The sequence below is a fragment of the Opisthorchis viverrini genome, assembly GCF_000715545.1.
Source record: "Opisthorchis viverrini unplaced genomic scaffold opera_v5_71, whole genome shotgun sequence".
In the NCBI taxonomy this organism is placed as follows: Eukaryota; Metazoa; Platyhelminthes; class Trematoda; order Opisthorchiida; family Opisthorchiidae; genus Opisthorchis; species Opisthorchis viverrini.
The window spans coordinates 1,375,311-1,395,107 of NW_008751727.1; the positions used below are offsets into that span (position 1 = coordinate 1,375,311).

Here is a 19,797-nt window from a genome sequence, read left to right on the forward strand (position 1 = left end):
CATCCGCTTATTAGGCACGGCTGCAGCCTTAATCCATCGTGACAGGTGTTTTGTCATTATCACGATGTAATGATTCCCACTGGTTGTCACCGGAAAGGGGCCAATGACGTAAATTAACACACAAAACGCCGAGTTCTGAGAAGGGAATACGTTTCGTAGAATGGGTTGCCCCTGTCGTATCCGCTTTGATCAGTTTGTAACGCTTACAGAAACCAAATAATCCATCACTCCACTTCTCATCCCGGGCCACTAGGCCCTCTGTCGAAGTAAGACTTACATCTTGGTGCACCCTGTGTGTGCCATCTCATAGCATTTGCAGATAAGACTCCGTCTCATGAAGCGAGATTTCACCACATCAACCGAATCAGTGGCGTTTCAGGAATTTATGCCAGCTTCATTCAGCCTCAGCCGATAAGAGACTCTGGAATGTCTCTACTTCCTTGTCTACCTCTCCGTTCTCAATGTTCCTTCCATCCCACAATTCGGCTGAAACCTTTTGTAACAAGATCCTGTCGTTATAATTTCACCAATTTGCGGGATCCAGTTTGACGATGAGATCATCGACTCCAATCATGATCTTGGGGACCTCATCTTCAGCATCTGCTCCTGACAGCCAGTCAGCCAGGTGGTGCTCCCTCCCTGGCACGTGCTAGATTGTGAAGTCGTACTTTTGCAACCGGAGCGCCAGCGAGCGAGCTTCCCGCCAGGATCCCTGGTAGTCCTGATCCATTTCAGAAGTTGTGATGGGTTTCGACATGAAACATTTGGCCAAAAAATATGGCCTCCACTCATCAAGGGCCCAGATAATCGCTGAACATTCCTTCTCAATTGTAGAGTACTTCTGTTCAGCGACTGGCATTTTCGATAACCTCATTCCTCTGCTTCAGAACTGTTTTGATCCCGCAATCACTGGCTTTCGTTCCAACGGTGAACATCTCTCCCACCCTGGGCAGTTGGAGGGTCAGTTGGCGATTCTGCGTCCGCGCTATGACAAGCTCAAAAGCCTCATTTGCTCCTCTGGTTCAGTCCAATTTCCGAGTTTGCCCGAGCAAGTCGTACAGAGGCGCAGTGATCTTGTTGAAGTCCTTAACCCTCAGGCTGTAGTACGCTGGTCGTCGAAGAAACTACCGGAAAGACTGCTTTGAATTGGGAACAGCACAATACTAGATCTGTGCATTTTTTGGCAGTGCGCTAACTTCACCATTACGCAATTTATGCCTCAGCGGTAACACCGAACTTAGCTTGAGCTGTGTCCTGGTCTGATTTATCCGCAGACCAGCTTCTCGGTTCGCTTCGATACAGCCCTCAAGTGAACCATGTGTATCCGAATTGCAGTACACAGCGATATCGTCTGCGGAAACGACAACATTCTGGGTTTCCTTACGTTACGCGAAGCACCTAGCGCCGAAATATGAATGATGCCCCAGACAAACCAAACGGCATTCGTCAAAATTGATATTGGGTAGCCTCAACCTTAAGCGCCTCTTTCTCTTGGTCTTCCGCCTTGCTTGGAAGTTGCCAGTATTCGGAATACAAATCAAACACAGTGAAATATCGGGAATGCTGAAGAGAATGGCCAATCTCCACAATCGAAGGCACAGCTACAACCCGATTTAAGGTCAATGCATCCAAGTGCCGGAATTCCACGCAACACCTGTATTTTCCGTTCGCCTTCCATACAAGCCCAACCAGGGAGTTGTACGCTCTATTGGCTTCTTTGATTATGCCATTATTTAACACCTTTTCAGTCTGTTTTTGGACATTCTCCAGCAGATGGAGCGGCATCGGGCGGGGGGCCGTAAGGTAGAAAGCGTTCTGACTACAGGGCATTTTCGTGTTCATTCCACGGGCAGAAGCAAAGCGGATCCTCATCACCCGTGAACACTTCGGAATATTGCTTAGCCACGGAACGTACTGACGGTGAGCTGCAAGACGGACGTTTTCGGACACGCAACTCACCCACGGCAGCGCTGGAATAACCGTCAAACTTGATTGCGCCATACATTGTCACAAGATTAACTTGACTTAGGTCAATCGGGGAATCTGTGGCCTTTAGAGAATCTATAGCTCGGCTGATCAAGAACGCACGCTGTACAAAGTTGTCACCTAGGCGCATCGGCTGCGTTGACAATCAATGAATCTTCATTCGATATCCACCCACTGCTAGCATGACTAGCGCGCACGGTCTGCGTTCAGCTTTGTTCGTTCTCCACCTCAACGATAAGCCTTCACCTGAGTCAGTCAAACATAACTCATTCTTCCCGTCAATCTGGATCATGGCCCGTATGTTGGATTGTTTCAATGCGCTAATCGCGACCCACTCAGGAAAAGAAGAGCGCTCAAAATTTTTTATCAGCTGCAGGTGATCGAGTGCGGGGACACTGATTGTTCCAGTGGCCAGACGTGCCACACATCTAAACCGTCTGGTTTGAGCGTGTTCCGTCTCCGCCATCCGCTTATTAGGCACGGCTGCAGCCTTAATCCATCGTGACAGGTGTTTTGTCATTATCACGATGTAATGATTCCCACTGGTTGTCACCGGAAAGGGGCCAATGACGTAAATTAACACACAAAACGCCGAGTTCTGAGAAGGGAATACGTTTCGTAGAATGGGTTGCCCCTGTCGTATCCGCTTTGATCAGTTTGTAACGCTTACAGAAACCAAATAATCCATCACTCCACTTCTCATCCCGGGCCACTAGGCCCTCTGTCGAAGTAAGACTTACATCTTGGTGCACCCTGTGTGTGCCATCTCATAGCATTTGCAGATAAGACTCCGTCTCATGAAGCGAGATTTCACCACATCAACCGAATCAGTGGCGTTTCAGGAATTTATGCCAGCTTCATTCAGCCTCAGCCGATAAGAGACTCTGGAATGTCTCTACTTCCTTGTCTACCTCTCCGTTCTCAATGTTCCTTCCATCCCACAATTCGGCTGAAACCTTTTGTAACAAGATCCTGTCGTTATAATTTCACCAATTTGCGGGATCCAGTTTGACGATGAGATCATCGACTCCAATCATGATCTTGGGGACCTCATCTTCAGCATCTGCTCCTGACAGCCAGTCAGCCAGGTGGTGCTCCCTCCCTGGCACGTGCTAGATTGTGAAGTCGTACTTTTGCAACCGGAGCGCCAGCGAGCGAGCTTCCCGCCAGGATCCCTGGTAGTCCTGATCCATTTCAGAAGTTGTGATGGGTTTCGACATGAAACATTTGGCCAAAAAATATGGCCTCCACTCATCAAGGAGATAGATAATCGCTGAACATTCCTTCTCAATTGTAGAGGACTTCTGTTCAGCGACTGGCATTTTCGATAACCTCATTCCTCTGCGAACTGTTTTATTTTCGATAACCTCATTCCTCTGCTTCAGAACTGTTTTGATCCCGCAATCACTGGCTTTCGTTCCAACGGTGAACATCTCTCCCACCCTGGGCAGTTGGAGGGTCAGTTGGCGATTCTGCGTCCGCGCTATGACAAGCTCAAAAGCCTCATTTGCTCCTCTGGTTCAGTCCAATTTCCGAGTTTGCCCGAGCAAGTCGTACAGAGGCGCAGTGATCTTGTTGAAGTCCTTAACCCTCAGGCTGTAGTACGCTGGTCGTCGAAGAAACTACCGGAAAGACTGCTTTGAATTGGGAACAGCACAATACTAGATCTGTGCATTTTTTGGCAGTGCGCTAACTTCACCATTACGCAATTTATGCCTCAGCGGTAACACCGAACTTAGCTTGAGCTGTGTCCTGGTCTGATTTATCCGCAGACCAGCTTCTCGGTTCGCTTCGATACAGCCCTCAAGTGAACCATGTGTATCCGAATTGCAGTACACAGCGATATCGTCTGCGGAAACGACAACATTCTGGGTTTCCTTACGTTACGCGAAGCACCTAGCGCCGAAATATGAATGATGCCCCAGACAAACCAAACGGCATTCGTCAAAATTGATATTGGGTAGCCTCAACCTTAAGCGCCTCTTTCTCTTGGTCTTCCGCCTTGCTTGGAAGTTGCCAGTATTCGGAATACAAATCAAACACAGTGAAATATCGGGAATGCTGAAGAGAATGGCCAATCTCCACAATCGAAGGCACAGCTACAACCCGATTTAAGGTCAATGCATCCAAGTGCCGGAATTCCACGCAACACCTGTATTTTCCGTTCGCCTTCCATACAAGCCCAACCAGGGAGTTGTACGCTCTATTGGCTTCTTTGATTATGCCATTATTTAACACCTTTTCAGTCTGTTTTTGGACATTCTCCAGCAGATGGAGCGGCATCGGGCGGGGGGCCGTAAGGTAGAAAGCGTTCTGACTACAGGGCATTTTCGTGTTCATTCCACGGGCAGAAGCAAAGCGGATCCTCATCACCCGTGAACACTTCGGAATATTGCTTAGCCACGGAACGTACTGACGGTGAGCTGCAAGACGGACGTTTTCGGACACGCAACTCACCCACGGCAGCGCTGGAATAACCGTCAAACTTGATTGCGCCATACATTGTCACAAGATTAACTTGACTTAGGTCAATCGGGGAATCTGTGGCCTTTAGAGAATCTATAGCTCGGCTGATCAAGAACGCACGCTGTACAAAGTTGTCACCTAGGCGCATCGGCTGCGTTGACAATCAATGAATCTTCATTCGATATCCACCCACTGCTAGCATGACTAGCGCGCACGGTCTGCGTTCAGCTTTGTTCGTTCTCCACCTCAACGATAAGCCTTCACCTGAGTCAGTCAAACATAACTCATTCTTCCCGTCAATCTGGATCATGGCCCGTATGTTGGATTGTTTCAATGCGCTAATCGCGACCCACTCAGGAAAAGAATTGGAGGTTGCTTCTAATTTCGGCTCAGTTACAGTAAAGCTCGGATGCGATTTAAAACTTCTGAAAGAAAACTGACGTGTTTATGGCAGACAGAAGAAACCGGACCACACTTCTACTGAAATGTCCACAGCTTCCTAAAACAGTTGAATGTAAATCTGTAGAGGGGAACGCCTGATCGACGAACTGTATTGCGATAAAAAAAACAATTTTAATGGTAGCTGCCCTCAGTCCAGGATTCAATACAAGCTAGAAGTCCCGTTTCTTTCCATAACGAACAGAAATTCCAAGGGGAGTCGCCAAAACTTGGAAATCTGTTCTTCTGGCCGAATAAAATGAGCGGTTTCAACGGCGTTTTAAGAGCAACGCTGAAGAAAGGAGATTCAGTCGTCTTCAAAGTTTTGAGACGTATTTTTGATGGTCCTATTGCTTTGTAAACAAAGAATTTTGTCAACTGAAACGTAGATAAAAGGACCTCCAAATATTACCGATTGTTGACGGAGGGTATCTTGCGTAGCAGAGTAAATTACGCTGGAGCCTTGCGTGAATAAGCCACCATAAAGTTGGGATACATGAAATCGCCCTATCGCTTTCGCCTTTCTTGGAAGAATAATGGGGAAATTCAATCTTGGACGAAGAATTCGCTAAAAATGTGCCTAAAATATACTAAATGCTGTAGGAAGGAATATAATAATATCCTATTCATCAAAGCATGCGAATAGGTACAATAACAATGGAGTTCAGAGAAGAATGACAGATTTCGTTGTATGGAACATATGACCATCACATTAATCCATCTCTCTTGTAAACTGTAGACCTAGAATTAACTGCAGATTGTGTGTGCGTAAGCTAATTTGTGGTTTTGATGTTGCTAACATAAGAGACTAGAAGTATAGCTGCAATTTCGCGTCGAATTTTTTAACAGAGCAAGCCAGGTTCTCTGCAGTCAGAAGTATACCCGTGTCAGCGTTCCACTATATGAATAAACGTTTCGCACTTTAACAGCAATGCAGTTTACACCAACTTCTGTAAGAGCCGTACACTGATAATCAACATCAGCCTCGACGCACTCGTCAGTTGGTCAAGATGGCATGCAAAAATTATCCTTTTCATCTAATCAAGAGCATTTCAAGCTTCAAGATGACACACGGGGGGCTATCAACATCTTCCGATGATCTATGTCTTGTCTTGGTCATCCCCCACAGTTAATTGCTTCTTTACAATCTAGCATTTGTCTTCAAACTCAAACAAAAGGTGACCACTGAAAACCAAAATAAAACTCACTTCAGAATCACCATAAGGCTGAGCAAGTGTTGTCACCAGAGCTGTTTGTTCCTGTTCATGAAACATAGTTTCAGGATCTGCATTCCAATCTATCAGGTGCCCTTCAACGCGTTCACGGTGGGATAGAGGCGTAGAATTTTCGGTTGTTCGTAGATAGGGAGACGTGTGCCTTGGAGATACCGAGCCATCAACAGTTACAGGTTGATCTCCAGAACGAAGATTTGACTGACCCTTTCCTTCTTCCTCTTCCTCACCTGTAGAGACAAGAAGAAATATTCAGTGTTTCATCTTGGTACCGATGACAACATCGGATCTGTTAAAACAGTACCATTTGATCTCATACACATAATTCCCTCCATAGAGATAAATACAGTGTATCCTCCGAAGTAGGAAACGTTCTCCACTCACTGAAAAAGACACTTCATCGCATTCTATGAGAGTTCGGCGATTTCGGCCACACTATTACCTAACGGGGATCGTCTTCTAACTCGATCAGTTTGTGCCTGCTTAGATGGGGATCACCAGAAAAATATTCGACGAAGACGATTCAACAAACTCGAAGCTAATCAAAGAGTATCACCGGAGAGTAAAGGGCTGGATTTGGTCAAAAAAGGGCGTGCGTCTCGGTTGCCTCGCAACTCGTCATTACCACCGAAGAAGTGAGTAGAAAAGTGAACGCCAGTAATAGCCAGCTAGTTGAGTTAAACAACGTGGGTGTAACGGTGATACTACTGATGGGGAGGTACGCGAGTAGTATGTGTTGTTCTTGGAATTTCGCTTTGCGTCTCCTGGAAAGGGGAGATCTGTTGCGGAATTTGTAGGGTCGCTTTGTAACATTTACTTGGATTCGAGAGAGGAATGATTGGAGTCAATGAAAATCCAGCAAACTTGAGTTAAACAACGTGGGTGTAACGGTGATACTACTGATGGGGAGGTACGCGAGTAGTATGTGTTGTTCTTGGAATTTCGCTTTGCGTCTCCTGGAAAGGGGAGATCTGTTGCGGAATTTGTAGGGTCGCTTTGTAACATTTACTTGGATTCGAGAGAGGAATGATTGGAGTCAATGAAAATCCAGAAAACTTCAAGGGGACGCGTTCAGGAGAAGATGGGTTTCCAGTTTTTGTAAATAGGATGCAAATGAGAGTTTTGCTTCCCTGTCCAATGGTCTGTAACCGGTTAGTTGGCATTTTCTAATAAACAACTCCGCGGCGAAGGCCCTCTTCCTTTCATGGGCAGCATTTCCACACCAGGAGAGGTTTGAGTGCTCTGACACGTAGGTTACAATGTCCTAAGAACCCTATGGGACTTAAAAAGAGACAGTATCGGCTTACTCTGTGTGGCTGAAAGGTAGAACTTTGAATGACAGGGTGGTGACGCAAAAGAGTTGCTCAAATAGAAGAGTTCTCAAGAGAAAATATCACATTCGTCCTTAGGGCGTTGCTCGTCGTGAACAACCTACATTCCAAAAAAGATTCAAATACAAGAAGAAGGGCAAACAATGATAACCGATTCATCTCCAAAACGACTCAAACGTCGTCTAACGGCCAGAGTAAACTACTAATACCTTTTCCACCTCGCCTCCTCAAGTATGAACTTCGATTACCAAGTTCTATAGGCGGTCTCTTTGCAGCAACTACAGTGCATGTTGTCATTGCTAGCTACGATCGGACGACACAACAGTACACACTAACAAAGAACAAAGTATATTGTTTACACTGCCGAATGTAGGACGTAATCAAAGTAAAACCTAAAGATGGCTGTTGTAACTTCAGGTCACCTCGGTTGTTACCCCTTTGGTGAGCTGTTCAGTCCGACAACCAGGTTCTTTATCATCAAACAATCTACACGGTTTCGAATCAATAGGGTGATTTTGGAGGAACTATTGTGGACAATGGTGTTCTGGAGGCCATCTAATCACGTGAGACCTCATCTGGCAAAAGCCCAGATGGGGTGGTCACACACGCACATCAGAATAAGCACTGTTCGCGTGGATCGCGTAGCTGAAACGATGCACAGTGAGAATGAAACGCAGTTAGCTGAGCTTTGAGGTTTCGGAATAGGCTGACCGAGGTTTACACAAAGAAACCTCGCGATACTTTGAGATTCTACTCACTAGTCACGGAACATTTATAATCAGCAAGGCAAGTAACCGGATTAGAGGTGATCATCCGATGAATCTGTAAAAACAAATAGCAAGCCAAAAAAGGTGTGACGAGCGGTGTGTCGCGCGCAGACAAAATCTAGTAACTCGGCAGATTATAACCTCTAGTTAAAGGACAGGCAATTAGGGTTTTTTGCGAACTTATTTCAAGACTTGACTTGTTTCAAGTTCATGAACCGAGCACAACTTGTGACTGCCAACAGCACTAGTGTGATTTCGAGTGACGTTTAGTTATCTAGCTGAACGGTTCAGTTCAGCACTCAAGAATAATTCTTCTAACCCAATAGGCACAACACTGGATGACTCTTCCATTAGAATTTCAGCCGCGACGCGCAATACTGTCAGTTTGTCTGAGCTTAGAATCCCATAAATTCGAATCGATAAGTCGCATCTTAGCCTCGGTGTCCGCTAACGCTCGTTTCACGTGTATTCAAGGTTGGGCAGTAGACAAAACTACATTTGGCTTTTATCTTGGAAGTGGGTTCGGTCTGTAAATAAAAGCTTGAAAGAACTGTATACAGTTGGTTTTTTCTAGCTAAAATTCATCAGCAGTGTCCATCCAGCGAATCTCCAAGACGATTTTCAACCGCAACCCTTTGAATCGTGGTTTGAGGCCTATCAATTAGTTACGAATGATTGATGAGTAAGTGATTAACTTACAAGGGTAGGTCTCTCATCCCTCCAAGACGCGGTACAGACCAAGTGATCCTGTGTCGACTGGCTCCACTGGCTCAAAGGCCTATGCAACTTCCTAATGGTTCCGAATGAAGCTTTTGCGCTATTCCCTATAGGTTTAATTCACTTAGAGAATCTATCATACAGACTTCATATCAGGAATCGCTTGTAGGAGAAAAACAATATACCGGGGAGCGAAAAGAGTGAACGTGTATTATTTGGTAATCAAATTACGTCCAACAGAGCCACTTCCACAAGAAGTCAAACTATCGACGGATGCGTGACCACAAGCGTGGACGAGCATGACAAAGTTACATTGATCAACTGGCCCGGGAGCAGTAAACAAATTTTAAAGCTAGATGGAGCGAAATTGCTCTCTGGTTGCGGTGGCTAAACACAGTAAGTGTGGCTATCTACGAGGGTCAACTTCAGAAATCAGGTCCCAAGGCCGGTGGATTAGTCAGACGTCGGTATTGCTAGTCGGACAAGGGGCCAGTAAAACGCCATAACCCTGTTATAAAGCAAGCGGGCAACATCAAGTACGTTGTGTTTAACCGAAATATTGTACAGAAAGGCTTGTTGAGGGTACGATAAACTCCGTCACTGGAATAGGAGAGCTATTCGATTTCCCTCTGTCGGATGTTATCTGTCGCTGCACACTGCCTGTGTGTGTATGCTTAAAAGCTGTGAATGGCCATGCACAGACGGAAAATTTTCACATTTCCTGTTATACGACTGCTAGGCAACGCATACGGCAAGGAGGAAACACAAGTGAACTGGCTGCAAATGTGTTCACCAAAATATGCTAAATACTGCAGAGTTCGCATTGCATGACCTTCAACGTTTGTTTGTTCCTCCTGGACTAAAAATTTGCATATGGATCTTGACGATGTGCAGGAGATTCTTTCAACAAGTAATGTTGATACATTATAAATGGATATTTATCCAGCAGGTAATTTTTTTACCTAGAAGTTGATGGGTTGGCTATGTAGTTGAGTAGTCACTGGCATTAAGCTGAAGCCTAAATGATACCCAAGTTTACATTGGTCCTCAGTTGAATGTGCTAGAGAAAGACCCCCTCGTGTTTCAGTTGAGAAAATGCTCAGGTGTTCAAGTATTTTCCTTGACATTGCTACTTAATTAATGTCATACTGAGAACTGTTATGCCATATATTCAAAATGGGATATTCATGAATTGACATATGAGGTTAGTGCACAGATCTCCAAGACTCGTGTCGGGTTTGCCAATTGAAGACACCTATGGCGGCAAAGCGTCCCTGAATCTCAAGGGACGTGTGTATCAGGCTACGCTACGGGCTGTTTTGTTGTATGGATGTGAGACTTGGCCTGTTCGAGCAGTGGAACTAAGAGGTCCTCAGGTGTTCGACAACCAGTGTCTCAGGATCATATCTCAGGTGGGTTGGTGTCAGCTAATCCGTAACGAGACAATCAGAAAGCGAGTGTTCGGTTGTGATACGGATACTTCAATCCAAGAATGTATCCAGCAGCCGAAGGTGCGTTGATTAGATCATGTATTGCGCGTATCAAACCATCAGTTTCCAAAGAAAGTGTTGTTTCCCGCACACCGTTAACAATGACCTTCCAAGTTTCTTTTTTTAGACTTCGATACAAGCTTCGATGGAAGAAGAGATCTTACACCACTAGTAATAATCATCAATGATGACGGGAGATTCCGGAATGTGGAAACAGGTCACTGTGTTTTAATGGAGACTTCCGATAAAAAATATGAATAGTGGCCTGAGGATTCAAGGGAGTAGAACATGTTTGCTGGTAGAGATTCAGGAATTTTCAATCGCCAGTTCGTTTAGTAAGTGAATTCAATCTATGCTGAGAAGCTGAGAAGTACTGAACAGCTGTTTCATTCTTATCGGGAGTCATCAACATGCGCATTTCACTAACCACCAGAGTAATTCGAACCCGCGACCTCCTGACCGGTAGGTTAGACACTAAACCGACGGGCTAATCGGCGCGAAGCATGTGACCCGCGCTGTTTGCCGTATCTTCCAATACAAACGTACTGTGCGTATCTTTCCGCTATAGAGCAAAGATAGACGCAATGGGTTCTACTCTCTCCAGTTCAACACCAACGATTTAGTTACTGTCAGAGAGCAGTCAACTCCAGACATACTGGAAAGAAAAAACTGGGTGAAATCGAGGCTTTGATTTGATCTCAAGGTTAAGACTAAACTACCAAAGGAACGGCTGCCGCACCAAAACACATTTATCTTGGACTGTACCACAGTTTTATATTTCAGACCTAGCACAACAATTTTAACTGTGTTTGGAGACCAACTGCAAGTCCAGCGTGGTAACAAGCATTTCAAGTTCTGCTACCCAGCTGTTGCACAAAAGCTACTAACCAAAGATTTCCTAATGAAAATCCGATGCATACAGAGTCCAGGTTTTCAGATGAGATCTGAATTAACATTCGAATTTTTAAAGGTGCTGGTGTTTGAGATTCAAAACTCAAAGAAAAATTAGCATCCTGTGGGAGTGTCACGATCAGATATAACTTAAGGCGGACTGTTGCTCTGTAGTTTTATACTGAAACTGATGCACCGCAGTTTCAATCGATTTCCGGTGCGTATGCATGAGTTCAGAGTTGTGCACCAATTTCAGATTTGTGTATATATATACAAATAGTGTGAAAAAACTAACCATCTCATTAGACGGACGGAATGCGTTATATATTTAGTCCCCTCAAGAGACTCGTTACTTTCGACTTTCCTTTAGAATGTCATCAGCCTTAGTATCACCTACGTGCAGCATACCAGCAAGTCACGTGACTGAAGATTGGGGACCATGGGAAAACAACGTGAAACTGTCCTAGATATTGGTCGAAAACGGGCCTTGTCGAATATGTTATTTGAACTTCTTGCAATATTTAGAGAGATTGCAACGTAAGTTTTGCACTTGTGATTTTTCCTGTCTGCTGTAACTAACTTCTGTTCCCGCTCCTGAGCCTTAGTATCGCCAACAAGGAACACAACAGCTTTATTGCGAACAATCGAGTGCAAAAGGTACAAGAGGCCTCGCGGTATTTAAAGGGCACTTTTGACATTGATCCAGGATGCGTGATCGGCTTTTGTCGAACACCCATCACCATCGACCGTGCTTCTGTGAAATGCCTTAACGCTAATTATCGTCGGCCGTTGCTAAAATTGACTGACAGCTCGGGTGTTTGATCGAAAGCCGGCTTTTCTGGCCTGGATGCCTGGCGGTTTCCCTTCTGTGATTTTGGTGGGGTTTGAATGTCCCAATAAGCTTCAGGCATTCTGGCAGCTGACCTTCCTGATACTGTTTAACCTGATTCCTTCTGAGCGTGCGTAAACACACGTCAAGAGATACCATCAATGAGATCGCCAACTTCCAAAGGATTCAAATTCAGTCTTTATCTGCTCTGGTCTCGGGTTGCTACCCTAAAGTTCCCACGACCTGATCGCATCACCAGTTAGAGTAAGGATTTCCCATACTTTTCAACCGTGCGCTCATCTGCCATTTTCATGGAGAGCTGTAGGCCGGATGCAAAAGTGAATCGAATCATTCGGTGAAACGCTTCCACAGTTTTGCTCCATGCAGTGACAGTCTACCTACACTGGCTAGCTTTGACCCGTCCTATTCAATTTCCATTGTGACCTATTCAGAATAAGTTTATCACTTTCCCCGTAGCAAAAGCCAACGCAACTCGGCCACCACGTGACCATCTATACTGTTCGCGTCCAGAAAGACATCTTAACTCGAGAACAAACACCACTTTCCCCGTAGCAAAAGCCAACGCAACTGGGCCACCACGTGACCAGAAAGACATCTTAACTCAAGAACAAACACTGGGTTATAGCCACTTCACCAGCGTCTACCAATATGGGACGAGCTTTTTCAGTCAAGGGTCCCTCAACCTGCATAGAAAATTTGTCTTAAAATGTTGCGTACGCAAGAAGTACTAATATATTCATATGCACATTATTGAGCCTCCGAATCAGCCCCGCAGCCATTGTCAGCCCAGAATTCGCAAAATCATGATAGAAATGGCTCGGCGTCAGGTATCTGAGAGGAAGTGTGACAGAACAAAATGACGGATGTCGGAACGGACCTCTTCAAAACTTTCAGACCACCAGTGAAGGAATTCATTGAAGTTTGGTGAGGTTAACCGCAAAAACCACTTGTTTCACGACACAGGATTTCACATGGAGCGCTTGGTGACGTCCTGTCCTCACAATATGTTCACTACCCGACTGTTGCTTCCTACCGAGCTGAATTCTATACTTCCTGTTGTCCTTCTGTGAGTGTTAGTTGCTGATGGATGTTAACTCTTTCGTCGATCCCACACAAGATTTGTGAGTTACTTAAAGCATCCACAGAGTACTACCATTGGTTTTTTTTTCAAGTTACCAGCTGTTGGATTCGGTCAGCGTTTCCTATTTTCAACACAACATCGTCTCCAGCAAGGCTTATATTTGGAGATCAAGCACGGTATTCTCACCCGGAGGAAACACCCTCAGCAAGGAAACAACAATGCGTACCATTCGAATATTCAGGCACTGTAATCGCCCATCAAGGAAACAACCTTCTAGAACGGATAGGAAATGCCGTATATCAAAGATGCGGACTTTCCGGTTGGCAGCCGAATGTAAGTAGTCAAGATCATAAGCGGCGCTGGAGCACTATCGCATCACATCAGATGGCCGCTCTTGAACTGAGTTAAATCGATCAGAACAGTAACTGGTTCAGAATATGCACAGAGCACCATTCATTGAACGTGGTTGAATTCCCAGCACAGAACAAAGGACAATGAGGCCGGAATAATCGATGAAGCAACACACTGTAACTTGAAATTTCCCTGCATCCAAATAACTAGCTGTTTGCACTGTTACTAAAAACATCCTTATTTGCAATTAGAAAAGCGTCATTAAAGTTACTCGCTAGTAGTGACGTGGAAGCGACAAAACTGCACAGATTTACCACATCGAATGGATCCCTATGATTAGACACTCTTTAGAGTAGGAATTTCGGAGGAAACGAAACGTCCACCTATGTACCCATGAAAAATCCTCAAAACTTTGGGTAAAAGTTCACCCTTTCTGTCTCTCTGAAGTTGAGGGGACGAAATTTATTGATGAAAAAAGGAACTTCCGTAAACAATTTTCTTGTGTAGAGCACGATTTTTCATAGGGCTAAGAATACTCAAAATATGCAAAGCATGAAGTCAAACGCTAAGTAGCTTATCATATTCACAATGCAGGTGTCATGCTGAATAAATATAACATGATACATAGAAAAATGTCGCAGTCCAGGGGCAGACCGGAAGTGATCTCGTCTGAAAATCACTCTAATCTGTAATTGGACCTTCAGGAAAACAGATCCGAAAGATTCCAAGATGTTTTTCTGACGGGATTGTTTTCTCATTCATGAGTTCTGAACTGTGGCAGTAAAATCTCGTATTTACCCAGGCGTTTTGCGACAGCTTACGTGAGGTTAAGAAGGAATTTCCCATCCAATCTGAACTGAATGTTCTTGTTTGTCTGTGATTCAAACCTGCTAGCAAAACATGGTTAACTTACATTAAAGGCGTCATCTAGGGCGACAAAAATGAGTGGTTCTCTATCTAGCTGAACGGAAGAACAATTAGAAACCAGATAAGCTATCTGATGATATCCTGACATCTTTATTAGACAAAAAGCGGTGACGACAAGCCGATTGCTGCATGTTACAATCTAGCGGCAATACCTTTGGCCTAAATTTTAACCGTGAAATGTTCCGAAGAAAAGTGCTGTATATGTGCACCCAAGGTTAAATTATCGATCAGGTCAAACCTTGTTCATTATTATGATAGGTTAGTATATCAGCTGTGCTTACGACACAAAACTTCAGGAGTCAGGCTGGGATTCACACGTATTTATGATTCGCCAACCCTACCCCTAGTTCAGGTGGTTGAACTCAAACAAAAACCACCAAAGACATTAACTTATCAAGTATTCTTGGAAAAGCGGCGAAAACAATAACGATTGTAGAAAGCACTCAACGTACTGGAATACTACTTAATCCTCCATACTTCGGTCACAATACCTTCCACCAGAAGATTAAGTGGACAAAAGTTAAAACGAACGGTTCTGTGTGCATACCAAAGGATAGATTATCGGCTAAGTCAAAAAAAGTCATCATCATCATCATCATTGTCAGCTGTACTCGTCGTACAGTGGTTGTAGCTGCCGCAGTTTCATTCACCGATGGTTTTGGGGGGGGGGGTAGGTAGCTGCGCGTTGCAGGCGGGAGCTGATAAATTGGTGCATAAATCCAGCACTGTCAGTGGGCTGTCAAGTGGGAGCGGGTTGGAAAAGGAGCAATGCATTGAAGGCAATAGCTTGGATGCACGAGCGCCATTGAGGGCGCGACTGGGCCATATCTGACAATGTCTCTAGCCATTGATGTGGCCCGTCTCGGGGTCCCCATCCAGGAAGACGGCAGTGACCAGCGCCCAGCTGGCGTCCAGCTGCCATGCCACCCGAAGGAGGTACAAGGACTGTGTTGCCCAAACCTAGGTTGGGGGGTCGAGATGCAGAGGTCGGTTTCGAACCACGGACCTTCCGGTTACTAAATTCGCGCTCTAACCACTGAGCCATCTCGACAGTCGAAAGTGGACTTGTAAAACAGAACTCGCTAATACGTCACACTAGCGCAGCAGGTGAACTTGTAATAAAAACTCTTGAGTGACAGTCGGCCAAAAAATATGATTTAATTGTGAAGATAAAACCATCAATTTCCTATTCGGTTCTGAGAGTCTTTTTATAATGGAGGGAAAATCGTAATTGAAAATAATTCAGCACCCCAGAAACTGTGTTCTCGAAGCGGATTTTCCTAAAGAGAGGAGGACTATACCGAACTTTGATTATTCAAGTAAACGTTTAAAAAGTTCGCGTATGAAAAGTGATTTCTGAAGGTAACCGAACCGGTAAGAGGTTTCGAACTGTACTCAAAAGAACAAGTTGTGTGCAGTGCTGAAGGATGCTGGTATGAGCAGAAAGTTATCCACCACCTGGTTGCCAGCAGCTAAGTGAAGTGATTGTGGAAAAAATGTATATAGCCCGGCTGAAAAGTGCATAACATGAGGCTGAACATCCCACTAGCCTACGAGAGAGAATATGAAGCCAAAAAGGGCAAAAAATAGTAGTGAACTGCCGAACAGCTCTCAGCAACATTATGAGTAGTGTGTACAGCCGGGAAAATGTACTGGAATATTTCGAGTATTGTGCCAACCGAAATATGAGGCAGCTTTTATGCTTCATATTCAGTTGAAGAATATCACAAACGAGAAATTCAGTTGACTTCCTCATTAACACTGAAGTAATTTGCAAATGAGTGTAGTTTTCTACTTACGTACAATTTGGTGTTCAAATAGAACACATGGTTGTTGGAACCGCCGGGACCGCACCTACCTAATACGCCCTAATGAGGGTGAAACCGGGAGCTGAGTGTCCACTGGTTCTTGATAACGCAAATAGTATGGTTCGTCTCTTAGAAGAGCAACATGGTGGTAATGACGGCATTGCTGACGCGCTTTTAAAAACTAACTCCTTACGTAGAAAAACTGCTGACACATCAAACACGACATCCAGGAGGCAGAGGTAGGGGGTACTTAGGATTCATCACAATTTCGATCTGTGTTAGCGTTCAGGTACATAAGGTTATAAGGGTTAAAAAACCCTACAACCTTACAAGACACATAACATGTATTCGAAAAACTCCTGTTGCTTCGAAAAGCAGCATGCAACTGGGAAAGCATAAGAAAAGTGAACTCTTCTGATTTGGAAAGTGGACTAGCAGCAAAGCGTTCAGCACGGAACTGAGGAAAACGCATGAAGTGTGATTTTAAGCACTGGTTTTCGAAAGTATCCGGTTTCTGAAACAACTGATAGGATCGGAAATTTTTTGGAGCGATATGTATCCTCAAAACTGGGTTGGTCTTATCCGCCTCACAAGGGATATAACGACTGACCACTGAAAAGACAAGTGAAATTAGGCCAGAAAAATCACTTATGAATTTGGTGGCCAAATCCGAAAAAGCGAAAGCAACCATTTACACCACATGGATGTGCTAACGAGGATTAGTCATATGATTTCAGGGAAGGCATGACTGTCATTACGACCACAAAACGAGTGAACAAATGAAGTCAAAGACCCTTTCGGGAAGCGAAAATGTCCCATTAGTATCACGGTCTATCGAGAGTCGCTAGCGAACCGATAGACTAACGATTGAACGAGACTCACTTGGCGAAAGTAACAGAGTATCTTGATCTAGCGACGAAATGATTGTACTGGAACGAGTGATGCCTGGTGAGTTGACTTCTTTCGACGACGAGGACGATAGTAGTTCGGATTCCGTATAAGGAGTCGGTCGATCCGACGAACTTTGTGGGTGACAATCGCCATCGTGCAGCGAATTACTTACACGGATGACTTGAACCTCAGCACGATCAAGTTCGTCCGGGTTAGCCAAATCAAACGACTGTGGGCCGTCATATGCTTGGCAAACAGAACATCAAGGAACGAAAGTAACGATCGGATTCGTCGAAAATGGAGTTGGCAATAATAATAATAATAATAATAATAATAATAATAATAATAAATGCATTGCATGATGAAGACTGACTGAACCTGGTTAACAGTCGGATTAAGACCGTTGAAATTTGAAAAGGAAAGGTTTCTCATTTTTCTAGATGAATTAGAGGCATGTATTCCAACCCTGAAAGTTCGCAAACCCCAAGAGACTGTAGAAGCCGTTGGGCTATTCGGACGGCAAATCAGAGTATGAGATGGATCATTTGTAGCCAACTTGGAGCAACGAACGGAAAGACGTGATGAACACAGATGGGTGGAGATTGAGGCTTTCCCGTCCTCATCGTAACTAATGAGCATAAGTTTAAAAGTATTCCTTTAACCGCGGTGTTCATTTTAGTAATATCGGCGTGGAAAATTGACGCTTCGCTGTAATACAACCTTGCGAAATCATAAAAATAAAGCTTACAATGGGAGAAGCGGTGGTCTAATGGTAACCTAAAACTACTATCCGAGGTGAATGCGGAGAGTGTCGAACAGAGTGCAATAGTGTGGATACCACCGAAATAATGCTTACTAGCATACTTTCAGTGTCTCCAGGCACATACAGGTGGGACCCAGTCGCGCCAAAGTCAGACAAATGGAACCGAGGAGTGAAATCCCGGGCAAACGGCTTGGTAAAACATCAAAATTAGCAGCTCCCTAATAGACTGGAAGCTTTTGTTTCTTGGGGTAAGATGCCTGAGTGGTTCGAGCACGAATTTACTGGCCACGAGATCTCTGGTTCCCGACCTCTGTCTCTCGAATTCCACTGTCTAGGCTTGGGCAGTATCTCAGACATCTTGCTTCCTTCTGATGGTATGGCAGTTAAACACCGAAAGGGAGCTACGGTCAGACGATTTTTTTAGTTTGCCATTCTACCGTCTAACGTCGTTTGACTTCGCTTTATCCATAATCTTTACAGGTGTTTCGTAAAGCAAGGAAGCGGATGGGAGGCAGAGGCGCTAACTTTTGTTGAAGAGCGGACAAAAAAATTGCTCAGCTTAGCTGCCATGCCACCTGAAGGAACCACGGGGGCTGAGATACTGCCAGGTTGCCCAAGCCTAGACAGGGGAAGTCGAAAGGCAGAGGTTGGGTTCCAACCACGGACCTTCCGGTCAGTAACTCCGTGCTCTAACCACTTGAGCCATCTTGCCCCCTTTTAGGACAAAAGCATAAGCGTAAGGCGGTATCCATTGCAACCTGGTTGAGGATGGGGGAATAGATGCATCAAACTGAGGAAGAATTCGGGTTTTGTTTAGGAAAGTATACCTCCAGAATGCGAAGAGAAAATGATGCACACTGTTGACATATTGAATGTTAATAAACACCACGTCAGTGTGTTTGGTCTCCTAGATATCGCGAGAAAGAACAGTTTCCCGACTACTAAGTGTGTCAAGTTTGTGTGGAGAGGAAAACTGGCAATATAACCCGACTTTTAAATGATAAATCATCCTAAGGGACTAGATTTATACACCACCTACCCACCAACAACATACAGATCATAATGGTCCTTCAACAAAACGTGAATGCAACGATATTTTCACGAAGCTCGGCGAGCTCTTATAAGGATAGAGTACTGTACTGAAAAACGATATGAAGAATCGTCTCCCAAATGGTACCTGACAGATTCCGGAAAATGTGAAGATGCTAATCAGGTTGCTATCAAATAAACGCTAAACGCATCATCAAGGGGTCCCAAGACATAACACCTTCTTTTGAACTCATTTTTCATATAAACCAGGTATCCAAATGAGTGAAATACATAGGAACTGCAATACCGGTCATTGTTCAGTATTTTCAGGTAGTGTTGAGAGCGCCATCTCATGGATGAGCGGTCCGTTTGATTCCGACAGCGATCCCTCGTCAAGAAATTCCTCAACAAACAACTTTTCCGCCACGAGGCTTTCGTCGCCAAATAAAAATTATCAGAAAAAAAGAGAAAAGCTTTGGGACCGAAAACGGCCAACCACTTTGAAGAAGAAACACCGAAATGTAGTGTTACACTACGTCGATAGTCGTAGACCCAGAGTAAATGGCCAAAAATTATGTCAGCTGAATTGATTGTTCTGCTAACTGCATCAGTAGTTTATCCCATGACGCCTCTTGAAAGTTGTGAACATGTGCCCTTTTGTAATATCTCAGTCCCTGTTCTTCACAAGGAATGAAGGTTAGCTTTTGGTCACAAAGTACAGCAACTGCGAAACTTGATTTGCCGAGTTACATTGGAGGCTATTACCAGGCTAGCAACTT

General features: G+C 44.6%; 1 protein-coding gene across 1 annotated transcript in view; it reads right to left on the reverse strand.

Annotated features, from left to right (window-relative positions):
* T265_04367 (hypothetical protein) overlaps positions 1-19,797 on the reverse strand; it is a gene marked incomplete at both ends in the record, with an annotated part of 70,831 nt that overhangs the window by 42,925 nt on the left and 8,109 nt on the right. Inside the window, 4 exons of the mRNA XM_009169088.1 lie at positions 1,916-2,061; positions 4,444-4,603; positions 6,099-6,352; positions 17,218-17,472. Of these exons, the coding sequence (XP_009167352.1) occupies positions 1,916-2,061; positions 4,444-4,603; positions 6,099-6,352; positions 17,218-17,472 (815 nt within the window). The remainder of the gene's footprint in view (positions 1-1,915; positions 2,062-4,443; positions 4,604-6,098; positions 6,353-17,217; positions 17,473-19,797) is intronic.